General features: G+C 41.3%; 2 protein-coding genes across 4 annotated transcripts; both read right to left on the bottom strand.

Annotated features, from left to right (window-relative positions):
• Nucleotides 1-1,742: 1,742 nt before the first annotated feature.
• Nucleotides 1,743-7,100, bottom strand: LOC148395140 (uncharacterized). 2 transcript variants are annotated; one of them, XM_088380697.1, is made up of 8 exons: nt 6,816-7,100; nt 5,789-5,890; nt 5,517-5,688; nt 5,292-5,341; nt 4,506-4,607; nt 3,490-3,679; nt 2,292-3,031; nt 1,743-2,214 (listed from the first exon to the last, which is right to left on the bottom strand). In XM_088380697.1, exons 1-8 carry the CDS (start codon nt 6,963-6,965, stop codon nt 1,951-1,953), a joined length of 1,770 nt encoding a protein of 589 aa, XP_088236823.1. In that variant the 5' UTR covers nt 6,966-7,100; the 3' UTR covers nt 1,743-1,950. The 2 variants fall into 2 exon arrangements, with proteins under 2 accessions (XP_088236823.1, XP_088236824.1); XM_088380698.1 differs by lacking the exon at nt 6,816-7,100 and adding an exon at nt 6,486-6,747.
• Nucleotides 7,101-8,372: 1,272 nt separating this feature from the next.
• On the bottom strand, nt 8,373-13,974 carry LOC148395139 (uncharacterized). 2 transcript variants are annotated; one of them, XM_088380696.1, is made up of 10 exons: nt 13,665-13,974; nt 12,176-12,277; nt 11,844-12,015; nt 11,708-11,757; nt 11,291-11,404; nt 10,415-10,607; nt 9,810-9,989; nt 9,256-9,731; nt 8,949-9,053; nt 8,373-8,744 (listed from the first exon to the last, which is right to left on the bottom strand). In XM_088380696.1, exons 1-10 carry the CDS (start codon nt 13,815-13,817, stop codon nt 8,484-8,486), a joined length of 1,806 nt encoding a protein of 601 aa, XP_088236822.1. In that variant the 5' UTR covers nt 13,818-13,974; the 3' UTR covers nt 8,373-8,483. The 2 variants fall into 2 exon arrangements, with proteins under 2 accessions (XP_088236822.1, XP_088236821.1); XM_088380695.1 differs by having other exon boundaries at nt 9,256-9,989.
• Nucleotides 13,975-14,007: the final 33 nt, after the last annotated feature.

Genomic DNA, 14,007 nt, shown 5'->3' with positions numbered 1-14,007 from the left:
TGACCCGTTTAAGAAATATAATTGTAATGAATACAAATGTAATTAATTTGAACCAGTTTAAAATGCGTTTGTTTTACATATGGTATTATGGTGTTGACCTGTTTAATAAAAGTAATTGTAATTAATACAAATGTAATTAATTTGAACCAGTTTAAAATGTGTTTGCTTTACATATGGTGTTGCCTTATTTTCTGTTCGGACACAACAAAAACTTAAGTCCTCAGTTTACGAGACATACATATACAACAATTAATACTTACTTTCAGTTAGCATACCAGACTACCACACTGTACACAGTGAGGAAATTTCATTTGGACTATGCAACATCTAAAGGAATTCATCCATCCATTTTCTATACTGCTTGTCCCCATGGGGGTTGCGGGCGTGCTGGAGCCTATCCCAGCAGTAATCGGGCAGTAGGCGGGGGACACCCTGAACTGGTTGCCAGCCAATTATTTACTCAAAATATTTCAGCCTAAAAACACATCCACCATTTCAATGTGTATTTTTGTGAACAGTATTGAAAATACTCGCCAATTTTAGTGTCTTACCTGGACCGATCTGGATCTCATGGACCGAATCCAAGGCCTCATCCTTCAGCTGTTGCCTCTTGTTTTTGACTCCTCAAACTAAAAAGTAAATAAAAGATAAATGAGTCCAAAGCAGCACTGTCATCTGTCAAGAGAAGCTTACAAAGTGGACAGCAGAGAGCTTGCAGCTCCAACTGTGGGGATCGATACTGGAAAGAACATCCATATTTCCATGTAGCAGCAGAGTTGTCCGGTCAGCTGTGGATAAAGCAATTAGAGGGCAAAAAAAAACAAGAGTGGATGTGGAATCATCAATACATCCAGCTGGGTATAGGAGGCATGTGGGCAGCTTGGACAAAGGGCATGAAAATAATTTCACTAAAATATTTTTCTCTTAACAATGAGTGTTACATGTAAATCTCACATTTTTTAAACTGGATTGAAATTTAAACCAAAATTACCACTTTCCTCATACCCAGATCACAAATCCACATGTACGTGTTAATGGTGCTCCACAAGGCTGTGTGCTAAGACAAACATCATTCTTCAAAAGCAAGTTTCCATGAAGCAAAACAAATTTCTTTTAACGGCGAATGGATTTTATAGCAGGAAGAGGTGAGCTCCATGTAAAATTTATTTTAAAACAGCTGTTTTGAGACACAAAGACCAAACGCATCTACTTTGTAGTCATTACATTGCCTGCAAAACCAGCCTGAAAGTCACATATTCTCTATATAAAAAATGGTTTGCACAATCTGGTGAGCTGCATTAAAGTCTTTGCAAAAATTTGGTTGTTGCTAGTGGCTTACAATAGGAATTCCCAAACACTCTACTGCCCCATTTCACTTGTTCCAAACATAAATCTACAAACTACAAATAATGGGTGCCGTTTTTTTGAACGTGAAATAAATGACTGAGCTCTATCAAGATTGGGAAGCATTGGAACTAAACTGCATTTTATTTGCATACTACTGCCACCTACAGTTCAATTGAAGGTGGTGCCGGTGGAATTAGAGAAGGAAATCCATCCAGCCATCTATTTTCTGAACTAAAAATATCCTCACGAGGATCGCGGGCGTGCTGGAGCCCATCCCAGCAGTCTATGGGCACCTGAACTAGTTGCCAGCCAATCGCAGGGCACACATAGACAAACAGCAATTTTTCCAAAGGCCATCACACAATCAATGTAAATTAATCATGACTAGACCCTAATTCAAGGATTCTAGGAAATTTATTAACTTACTACCACACATTTCCACATAAGGTCAGTGACATGCGCTGTGCGGTAAGGTTCAAGACTTTTTCCAGTACCACAAAGCCTCTGCGCCATTTCACTACTTTACTGTAAATATGACAACTAAAGAATATATTCCTTCAGTGCAAGCTGCCATTCAACCATCAAGTTCCATTAAACAATTCATTAGTAGAGGCACTTGTGGTTTTGGAGGTTCCTCCTGTAGGCGAAGCGCTTGCCGCAACGGTCGCATATGAATTTCTTGTGGCCCGTGTGGACCTGCTGGTGGGCCTTGAGGCTGCTGCTCTGGTTGAAGCAGCGGCCACATACATCGCAGATGTACGGCTTTTCCCCTGTGTGGATGCGGCGGTGTCGTGTCAGGTTGCCCAGGTTGCCGAAGCGCTTGTTGCACGTGTTGCAGGCGAACGGCTTCTCGCCCGTGTGCAACACCTGGAAAGCACAGGAAAAAGGCGAAGATTCAATCGACAAATTTAGTGGACAGTGTTACTACGAAATACCGCATGTACCTTGTGCGTCTTGAGGCTGCTTTTCTGCGAAAAGCTGCGAAAGCAGATGTCGCAGGAGAAGGACTTGATTCCAATGTGTATTTTGTAGTGTATCTTCAAGTAGCTTGCTGACTTGAATGTCTTCCCGCAGATGCTGCAGCTGTGTTCACCTCCCGTCGAATGGTGGAGCTGCTGGTGCGGGCGCAACTCCTCTGCCGTGGTGAGCCGATGGCCGCACAGCATGCAGACGCATGGCAAGGCTTCAGCGTGCGTTTGTAGGTGGTCGCGCATTACCTCCACACAGTCCGCCACGCCGCCGCAAACCACGCACACCAGCGAGGAGGCGTCTGTGTGCGTCTCCAGGGTGCTCTTCTGGATGAAAGTCTTCCCGCAGCTTAAGCAGGCGAATGGCCGCTCCCCCGTGTGGATCCTCTGATGGCTCTTGAGCGTGCTGGCCTGGTTGAAGCTCTTCCCGCATGTGTCACATCTGAAGGGCTTTTCGCCCGTGTGGATGAGCAGGTGGCGCCGCAGGCTGCCGAGGACCTTGAAGGCCTTCTTGCAATAGTGGCAGCGATGGACGCGGTCGCGGCGCACCACATGCAAGCGCTGATGCATCTTCAGGCCTTGCGCTTGGTAGAAACTCTTGTCACACTGCGTGCACTTAAAGGGTCGCTCCTCATTGTGCATTCGAAGGTGGTCTAATAGGATCTGCTTGAGTGTGAAACCCTGACCACACACATCACACGTGTGAGCACGCTCACCTGGAACACAACAAGCAAATGTTGCGTGTTGACTCCCTGACCACAATATCACAAACCAAACTTTATTGCTCAGGGAGCACATTTCATTATTGAAACAGACAGATAAGCCAGATCATTTGTAGATTAGGTGCAAATATGAATCTATATAGTGATGGATTAATTATTTCCCTGGCCGATTATCAGGGCCAAAATTTGGAATTTTGCCGAGCAAACCAAACTAAGAAACAAAACAAAACAAAAATGTGTCTATGTAATGAAACCACACGTGTTGTCTTGGATTCCTCAAGGCAACATGTCTGTTTTTGTTTTCACTTTAAAGCCTCTTTTGGCCAAATTTGAAACTTTTTACATCGATTTGAATGTAATTTAAGATTTTTTTAAAACCGGTTTCAGACCGGCTTTATCGGACGCAAGACTTTAGTAACATGCATGTAGCACCCAATAAGGTGAGAACTGACCCGTGTGCTGCCGCATGTGCACATTGAGGCTGCGCTGGAGGGCAAAAGTGCGTCCGCAGAGTGAACATGAGAAGTTCTTGAGCGCTGTCTGGCGGACTCTGTTGCTGAAGTTGCTGCCGCTCCGTTTGCTGGCTGGGACACCAGGTTTGGTCCCTTTTCTGTGGCTGGCGTCACTGACATCTTCCGTCTCCTGCCCCGTAAAAACGGTCACAATCAATTACCCTACGGTTTATTCAACCGATTAATTGAATCATCTGATTAATTTGAATGTTTTTAGTGTGAAAACAATAAATGTGAATCCGTCAAGATCGAATCCTTTTTAGCCTTACCAATGCCGTTTTAAGTTTGATACTTTCAGGGCACTTATATTGTTAACAAATCAGTTTTAAAGGCGGCTCGGCGCAAATCGGGCTTTGTGCATGGTAATCATTTCTTGCTGTGAATACGTATTTCAAATGGGTCATCCTGGTATTGTTCGTGAATAATTTGTTTTTCTTCTTTGAGAGAGGCTTTTGTGTTGAATCCTCTCTGGGCCTTTACCCATGGCAAATAAATTTTACAAACACATTTATTATACTCAGTTTGCTATCTTGTGGATTTCATATTAACAACTTTACATGACAAGTTATGGACAAAAGTAACAGAGAATCCAGTCCCTTTTCAAAATAAAATAATTTTCATCCTCACCTAATAAATAAACTGGAAACTTTTTTTCCCCATTTGTGCGGGCCGGTACAAGGAAACTGGGTTTGCGGCCTGGAGGTTGTTGACCACGGATCCCGAGGTCATTTAACTGTTCTGCCTGTCGCGATATGTTTGTTGCTAGCATACATGGGCGAACAAAGACAGATTATTTGTATTGAATAAATAGTTTTTCAGACCAATTAAGTTGAATTGGAAAATTTCCTGCAGCACAGCAGATGGCAATGTCTATACTAACTGCTTAGATACTGATATGCTAAAGACAACTAAAATGCAATAAATTGATTGATGTGATACTAGTTGTGCGTCCTTACCTGATGGTCTGGCTCATCGTCATCAGGGCCTCCCTGCTGATTGGACCCACACGACTTCTGGTCAATTAAGATGTCCTGCTTCAGCGCTGGTTGCACGCTGTCCTGTAAAAAAAACAATAATAATGTTCACTTTTGATTCACGTGGTCAGGGGGAATTGATTTTGTGCATTACTATGTTTTCACTGGTGCACATTGATCCCTGCTGAATTGCAGCTAAATGTTTTGCACGCCTGTTATGTCACAGATTTTTTTTTTTTTTTTTGGGGTGGACCATATCTGTAGCAGAAATTAAGTGGTACTATCTTCACCGCTCTCCCTCAGAGCTTCATAAGGCAAGCAAAATATGGAGTAGAGCTTATAGCTGCTGGTCGTGTGTTAAGGTTGGTTGGTCCTTACTGGTGGTATGTGCTCTACTGGGTGACATTCTGGGAAGGAAAGATTGAAGAATGTTGGTGGTATTCTGGTCAAATGTAGTATCCTACTTTGATCAAATTTAAGATTTATTGATCCAATTCAAGGTTTCTTAGGCCCTTTTAAAGATTACTGTGTTCAAGTACACGGCTTTAGGGCCCTTGGACCAAATTTGAGACTTTTTTGGGGCATTTTTAAGACCACTGATATAATTTCATTGGTTCTTTTGGACCTTGGTTAGGGTCTGCGTCCCATTGTGCAAAATTCTAGTTCACGTTTTAAAGGTGCTGTAATTCTTAAGATTAAGGGTTGCTGTTAACTTAAAAATGCTCTCAGATGTCAACAAGTTAACATGATCGAGGTGGTTTGGAGTACCTTGTAGGTTAGGTAAATGATGGCAGAGTTCTTGACATCCCCAGACATAGCTGCAAATGCAAATCATGTCAGTAATTCAGTTAAACAAGCCAGTGTTCATTGTTTGGCAGCCATTTTATTCCATTATTTTTATACTGTGTTATATATAGTCTGCTAGAAGAAAAGCATGGATGCTACTAACAAAAATGATTACAATATTGATGATGATCAAGAATTGAGGGTCACCTGAGCTATGCGTGTCTCCTTCTGACATGCCGACTTGTCCATCTGTTTCCTGGACATGTACTTCCTCTTTCTCTACAGTGGCGTGAGCACTTCTCAGCACCATATCCAGCGCTGTTTCCGCCACTTCTAGCTTTTTCTTCAGGTCCTCTAGCTGCGCTTCCCCTTGCATAACCTGCACAAAGGCAATAATCATATTCAAATATTCATAATCTGTGATTCACCTGTATTGTGCAGGTACCCTGAATGTCACTGTGTTGGGTTGTGTGACGTACTTGCAAGTGCAGCAGAGATGAACATTCATGGAATAGTTGGCAGATATTGTCGGTAGCCTCTTGAGCCAGAGACGTCATGAAGGTGTTGGCCTGATGGATTAACTGTTAGGAGACAATAAGTAAATTTAATACATGGTGGGCCAAAAAAAGTATACACTTAAAAGAATATAAAAGTTTAATTTGATCACATTTGGGAGAATTTCCCACTTTGATGCTTCTCCAACTTACTGTACTTTTCTGACAACCTTTCTTTGTTCGTATCATTCATTTAAGGACATTTTAAGAATGTTGACCTAAATCTAGGACCCTCGGATGACCATTTTTGTTCAAATGCTAACTGTTTTATCCCTTTTTCAAATACAGAATAAGATGGTTCAGCGCCTTTTTTAAATTGATTTGTTTATTTCGGCAAGTACAAAACACTTATTACAACTTCATTTCACATTTTATTTTATACGACGTTCAAATACAGTGTAAGATGGTTCAGGGCCTTTTAAGTCAAAATAAGGCTTTTAATTACCTTTGAGAGATTACTTTGATTTACATTTTAGCAACCTTTTGACAAAAAAAAATAATGATCAATACTAGATAGTATCATCAGTGATTATAATTACGGTATAACATTTACGTTGTATCGTATAGTGACTTTTTTCCAACTGATCATTGATGAAGATGGCGTGACATGTGTCCGACGTACTTGTAGACCTATAAACATCTAGAGTAGACTAATCCGTGCTTGTCCCATCTAAAAACGGTGGCCGCATATGGTTCTTCCCTGGGGGTGGGTAATCGCTAAACACATAAACTCGTACATTAAGACTCTTCCCGCGGGTTGGGTGATATCTAAACACATAAACTAATACATCAAAACTCAGTTTAGTTTTGAAATGAGTTCTAATGCGTCTAATTGGCGGATGCTACGATGACTAGCGAGCTAGCTATTCTATTTCTATGATCACCCAGGAAAAGGGGGCGGAAGGGAACCAAACAAATTAAGTACGATAGTAAAATAAGTAATGAATTGTACGTTATCTGTCAATGTAACTGGAGTGTTGTCCTCGCTCAGCGACATTTCTTGCGTCGTTTTGTTGTCAAAGATCACTTTGCTCATTTCGATCACAGCCCTGTTCGCCATTTGCTCCAAAATGGATGTCGCTCGCGCCTCAAAGTCCCCCATTTTTGGTCTTGAAGTGGACTAAAGACGAAGTGCAGTATGGTCAACTTAGGAGAACGAGAAATAAGAACGTTAACTTCTATGTAAAAACAAATGCGCTTATCTCACACCCGGAAATTACATTCTTCTCACCGGTTGTTTCAAAATACGAATATGTTTTTATCTGTTTGAAATGTTTTAGGAATGTATCAAGTGTCCCAAATTAGGTAACTATCCATCCATCCATTCGAATATGATAAATATTCTTCTTATGGCGTTTGTCCTACAAATTAAATCAGTGTTATGTATATTAGATTGAACAGTGTTCCCGGGGATTTGTGTAATTTTATGTCACTTTGGGTTTGTAGGTCATCCTCGATACGAATGTTTCTTCCGGTTGTGTTTCAAAATAAGAGTACTTTATTTTTTTAAACCACGTTTTGCCTAAAAACTTAGAATTTTTGATAATAATACTCCTAACTATATTTTGTCTCATGTTTTCTCATATGTTTTCCCCTCATTCTTTTGTAGTTTCAATACTGTGTTCAAATTAAAAAGACCAAAAATGCAGAATAAAAGTGTTACATGTCATACATTTGACCCGTGTACAAAAAGTGGCCCCAACCCTGGAATAAAACACATTTAATAACCTCTACTCCCCCTCCCCTACTAACACATGTAAAACAGCCGCTGGTGTTTTTTTTAAATTGCTTTATTAAACAAACAGTAACAAAATATGCACAGTAAGCAAAAGAACATTTGCTGCAACATAGTGGCTTCAACAGACACCTTCACTGTACACCAAATGCCGTTCCCAGGAAATAGCTGGCCAGTAGTATATACTGTGCTCATAATTTGTTCTAATAATTCAGTCAGGCAGACGCGCCATAAATGCATATGAACGTTTAGTCATAATTACCAAACTGTAGAATGAGAGTAATGGCACCAAACGGCTGTAAATAATACCTGCATAATGCATATGCTGTATTTATTGTTGTTGATGAAGTAAATATATACTGTATGGTAAATCATGTATTTTTTTTTTTACCTGTTGTGGGGTCAGCCTGGACAACCCCTACGACAATAGAGGGACTACTGAGTGAATTGAGACAAGGTCATTAATTATTCAGTGAACTTTTTTTTTTTTTTGGGGGGGGGGGGTTCAATTTGATGATCTGCCATGAGGTTTTTCTAACGTAAAATGCTGTATGTTTGTGGACTCAATAAAAGTTGAGGAGCATTGCTATACACATCCGCATTGCCATTTAGCGCATTACTTCCATCTGATCCATCCGTTCTTTGTAATGACCAGGAAATGAAATAAATAAAAATTGTGAAGCACAAGATACTGTAATATTTTTGGCCCATGCTGATACATTCAATAATCAGAATTACGTCTGAACCTATCCAGTAATGCCAGGGAGCATCGCAAAGCCTGAGCAGTATCTTAATTTCATAAAATGACCAACAAGTATTTTCCTTATGTGCAAGCAGCAATTCGCCCAGCGAGTTCATGTTTAACCATTCCGGGAGTCGTCAGCATTAGAGACACTTGTGTTTCTTGAAACCTCTCTTGTCACTGTAGCTTTTGCCACAGCGCTCACACATGAACCTCTTGAGACCAGTGTGGACCTGCTGGTGGGCTTTAAGGCTGTTACTCTGGTTGAAGCTGCGGCCGCACACGCTGCAGATGTACGGCTTCTCTCCTGTGTGGATACGGCGGTGACGGATCAGGTTGGGATTGTGGTTAAAGCTTTTGCCACACACGTTGCAGACGTATTGCTTCTCGCCTGTGTACTCCCTCTGAAGAGGAAAAAAAGTTCACAGATTCATCATTCACTTATCCGAGGTGAGCAGCCTAAGCAGGGAATAGCAGAGAGCGTGGAGAACCCTGTCCTGTCTTCCCAGGGTCTAGGTTATGCATATAACAGTGGAAAAATGGATTTTGATTGCACAGGACTTTTAAGACTAAGATATTTCTATCAATCTCTCACTTTTTGTTTTTACCTTTTCAACTGTGTGTATGCGCTGGTGGCGGATCAGCATGTTCAAGCTGCTGAAAAACTTGCCGCATACGTCGCAGCAGAACTGTTTGTCCTCATTGTGCACATCCTGGAGAAGAGAAATCAAATACGGTTTGCCTCGGACTTTAAATGACATTTAAATGGGAAATCAACCCAAACATATATTTGCAATACGTTCTGTGAAGCCTAACCAGTTGAAACAGTGTTGTGATTAAAGCTTAAAACAAAACAAACATTAAATGGCATATCTTTTAGCAACTTTTTTAAAGTAATATTCGAAAGAAGTTTACCAGGTGCAACTTGAGGCTGCTTTGCAGAGCGAAACTGCGGTGGCAGATGTCACAAGAGAAGGGCTTGACTCCGCTGTGCAACTTGATGTGTGTCTTCAAGTACGTGCCTGACTTGAATCTCTTATTGCAGATGGGGCAGGCATGCGCACGACTGGCCATGTTGTGATGCCGCTGGTGCGAACACAAGTCCGTCACAGACGCCAGTAGATCGCCGCACAGGGTGCAGATGCACGGCACAGCGTGCGCCTGCAGGTGGTTGTGCATTCCCTCCTTACAGGCAACCACCACGCCACAGGCCACGCACGCCACGGAGGCGGCGTTGGCGTGCGCCTTCAGGGTTCCCTTTTGGTTGAATGTCTTCCCGCACGTGTCGCATTTGAAAGGCCGCTCCCCCGTGTGGGTCCTCTGGTGGCTTTTGAGCGTGTTGGCCTGGTTGAAGCTCTTCCCGCACATTTCGCAGCAGAAAGGCTTCTCACCTGAGTGGATGCGCAGGTGGCGTTGCAGATTGCAATGGAAACTGAAGATCTTGTTGCAGACTTGGCAGTGGTACTCGCCTTTGCGGCGGGGGGCATGCAAGCGTTTGTGCATCCTCAGGCCGTTTGCTCGGTAGAAACTCTTGGAGCACTGTGTGCACTTGAAGGGTCGCTCCTCATTATGCATTCGTTGGTGGTTCAGTAGGATCTGCTTGAGTGTGAAGCCCTTACCACACTTGTCGCATGTGTGAGAATACTTCGCTGGTGGGGGAAAAAAAAAAACACAACAGGAAGTCGTCCCAAAGTTACACAAAACTACAGCAGTGGTCCCCAACATTTGTTTCATCTTGCAGACTGGCAATCAATCATAGACAGTGAAAGGTGGAGGGATGCTGACATAACTGTCTATTTTCTTTAGTATTAGCAACATACTCCAGATCCAGCCGTATATGTTCTACTACAAAAGAAAATTCCTTATTTTCTAGAATATCAGGTTTCTGAAATTTTTTCTTTTGTTTGTTTGACCTATAAAAAAAAAAGCTTACGAATACATATTTGACCATGTGTTATAATTAGTAGCGTTGAAAAAAAAATCTTGAGAACTTTTTTGTGACTACTTATTTTCTAGGAGACAGCTTGATTAAACAAAAGACTTCATCAAAACGCATACATAATGTAATACTGACCTGTGTGCTGCCCAATGTGCTTTCGCATGTGCACGTTGAGGCTGCGTTTGAGGGGGAAGCTGCAACCACACAGTGAGCACACAAAGTTCTTGGGCAGGTGACGCGCTGCCTGCTGTGCTCTTTGCTGCTTGGCAGCTGCAACTCTGCTTTCGGATTGGGCATTGTGGCTGGTGTTGAGGGCATCTTCTTCTGACTTCAGCCCACAGAAAGAAAGGTCATAATGATTAAAGGATGTTTTATTGTAAATACAACATTTGATAATGAAAAAAAAACAAGACACTCTTCAAATGAAGAAGTTGTTAAAGGCGAGCGAAAGGGCGTTACACTTACTCTACTTGATTTGACACATCAGCTTGACTACGTCACGAAAGAAAGACATTAGAACTTCCCTCTTTGGAAATCATTGTAAAGACTATTGCTTAAAATGTACAGAAACAGGTATCTCTTGGCACCAAAATTTACAAGGACATCTCTACTTATGACAACTTGAACATATCACAAGGATTCGCCTCTCCGTGGCTGATTTAAGAAAAATGAGCGAGCTCTCTGCAGCTGAAGTGCCCTGTCATGTCTTTCTATTTCCTTTCATTAGTCAAAATATTGTTATCTCTTCCTTCTGTGACATCATCAACCAAGACATGGGGGGGTTGCAAGGCCCAATTCCTCATTAAAAGTGGGTGTTTTTAAGGGCATTCATTGTTTCATTACTTCTCCAAAATGGATGGGTGAAATAAAAAATGCTAACTTTTTTCATTTTCCTGATTTAAAAAAATACATGAACTGGGCTAGTTAGTGAAAAATGAACCAGCTTACCCTCCCTTTAATGACAAATACAAGTAAAACAAATGAAATGATTGAACTGATACAAATCCCAACCTGATAGTAAAGATCATTGTGGTTCTCCATGTCTGTATTATTTTCCTGCTGGATGATGTAACACGACGTCTGGTCAACAATGGCGTCCTGTGTTAGTGCTGCAATCGCATGGTCCTAACAGACAAACATACAAGGCGGTTCATAACGTATAGAAAACGCAGTAATTCTCACTTTTGAGCAATACAAAGAACCAATATTTTTACTAGTCTACAAAGCTTTGGGTGACATTTTTAAAACCTGTGTTATAAAGTAAGACTTAAACGCTTATGGTCATTTTATTTAAATGCAAGTCTTTTTGTGGACTGGAAGGTACAATGATTAAGCTGAGGTGTGGCTGTTCAAATGGAACTGCTCTGTAAACATAAGACAGTAATTTAGCACTGATAACATGCAAGATTTTTGGAGGGCCTGGAGTACCTCGAAAGTCAGGTCCTCGTTGGATGGGTTTTCAACTTCAACGGACACAGCTGCGAACACAAATCATGTCAAGGAGTCAGTTACTGGCTTCGACAGACATTTTGTAAAACAATATTGATGACGAACTGCTGGACACCTGAGCTCTGCGTCTCTCCTTCCATTGTGTCCACTGCTCCGACAACAACCAGGTCATGCAACTGCTGTTCCACTACCACGGCACAAGCATTTTGTAACACCGCACTCAGCGACGTCTCCGCCTCCTCGAGCTTCATCCTCAGGTCCTTCAGCTGCGCCTCACTCTGTGTCACCTGCACACAGGACAGGTGTCTTGTTCACATTCATTCTTATTATTCATATTCAGTTTTGCACAAAATAGCTTCTGAGAAGGAATTACAAGTTCAGAGGGATTATGATGTCATGTGTGAATGCCATCTTTCCCAAACATTTGAAACCACACCCCTGACATACTTGCAAGCGCAGCATTGCAGAACATTCATGGAAAAGTTGGCAGATGTTGTCAACTGCTTCTTGAGCCAGCAATGTCATGAAAGTGTTGGCAAGATGGATCACCTGATGGGGGACAATAGATAATTAATAGATTAATTTTTTTTTTTTTTTAATTATATATATATATTTTATCTGCTGAAATGCATTGTGTACTGACTGTCATTAAACAACCCAAGATCTTGCAAATAAAGAACCAACTGTCACTCCACGTTTGTTTTCCTTGCTCAACGACGGACACAAAACGCAACACCGCCTGTCAGAATTTCTACCAGTTCTAACGTTGAATCAACTAGTGCTGCATTCGAGGAAGGTCGGAAGTTGAAGTTATCCCACTTGATTTTTCCCAGTTCCGACCTCAAAGCGCTCAAGGAGAACGTCAACAACAAAGATGTCTGATTCCAATAGGTTGTTTGTTGCTCTCGTTGATCACACTTTCTGCGCCCCAGCGAACCTTCTGCACAATTTTCCAAAAGAAATGTCATATCTTCAAAGAATTTCATTCATTTCACCAAATAATGCATATAATTACACAGTCAGTACAAATCATGCTGCATGATGTAAAGTTGTTTTGAATTACTAAATTAATGTAATAATAAATAAAGCTAAATATATGTTTATGATCGTGGAAGTTAAGTTTTGCCATTCACGGACTGCATCTCCACATGGTTGCGATTGTCAAGTGAGGTCACGTTGTAGTCTCTCCGTCATCACAACAGTACACTCCGGGTCTTTTTTTTTTTTTTTACTACTTTGCAACTCAGACCTTCCAGTTCAAAGGAGTGTGTTTTCGTGCACTTTTTCTCCTCGAGTTCAGCATTGATCGTTGAACTATAATTGATGAGCGGGACTCCATCATCCTTGCAAGCAAAATTTCTACTTTTTTTTTTTTTATAAACTACAGCAGTAGAGGAAAAGGCTTAAACTCATTAAGGCCATTTATTTTCTCTCAGCGTTTCAAAGTGTGCTTAATGGTGCAATCGGATTTTTTGCCAGTCGGAAGTACGTGTGACGCTATAGAAGTAGGCGTTTGTAGTCGTTCTTGTAATGATTTTATTGTCTGTGCTCTTCCCTCTTGTGAATTTATTTTGTTATCAATAAAGATAGTTAAATTTATGCTCGTCATAATCTAGGGATGTTGTCATGTAATCCTACCAATTTGGTTGCATTACTGACATTTAAAAGACTTTTTGTAGTGATCACAACAGGATAACATGTGGCTGAGGTGCTCGTAGACTTTGTGTCTTGTGTTTGTCTCAACAGATCCAAGGAATCAAACCTGGCTTTTTCACAACGGGCAGTGATACTTACTACTTACGTTAATAGATTCCAACTATAAAATAAATTCTAAAGTTCCTAATCGTTGGACTCAGATGCTACAGTGGCTAGCAAACTAGCGTTTGTATTTCTATGATCGCGTAGGCGCAAAATCACATGAAATCCTAAAATGTACCTTATCTTGATATGAAACTTGGACGATGTCATTCTCACTCCAAAAATATTCGTCCGTCTTGTCCGTGGAAAGGACAACTTTGGACATTTCTATCACAGCGTTGTTCGCCATATCCTCCAAAATGGCAGTGGTTCGCGCTGCAAAGTCCTCCATTTGACACTGTCTTCTAGTGCACTAGAAACGACGTGCAAGAAAGAAAAAAGACTACTTCAACACTATAAACTAAAGAACATGACTGGACCACCATGTTAATTTGGCCCTAAGAAACGCGCTTTACTTGTTAACGGAAGTGACGTTTTCGTCATGTTTCAAAACAAGAGTGTTTCGTTTTATGAATGATTAA

This window comes from Syngnathus floridae, chromosome 7 (assembly GCF_059516105.1).
Source record: "Syngnathus floridae isolate MCC-2025c chromosome 7, RoL_Sflo_1.0, whole genome shotgun sequence".
Taxonomy (NCBI): Eukaryota; Metazoa; Chordata; class Actinopteri; order Syngnathiformes; family Syngnathidae; genus Syngnathus; species Syngnathus floridae.
This window is presented reverse-complemented; position numbering and strand designations above follow the sequence as displayed.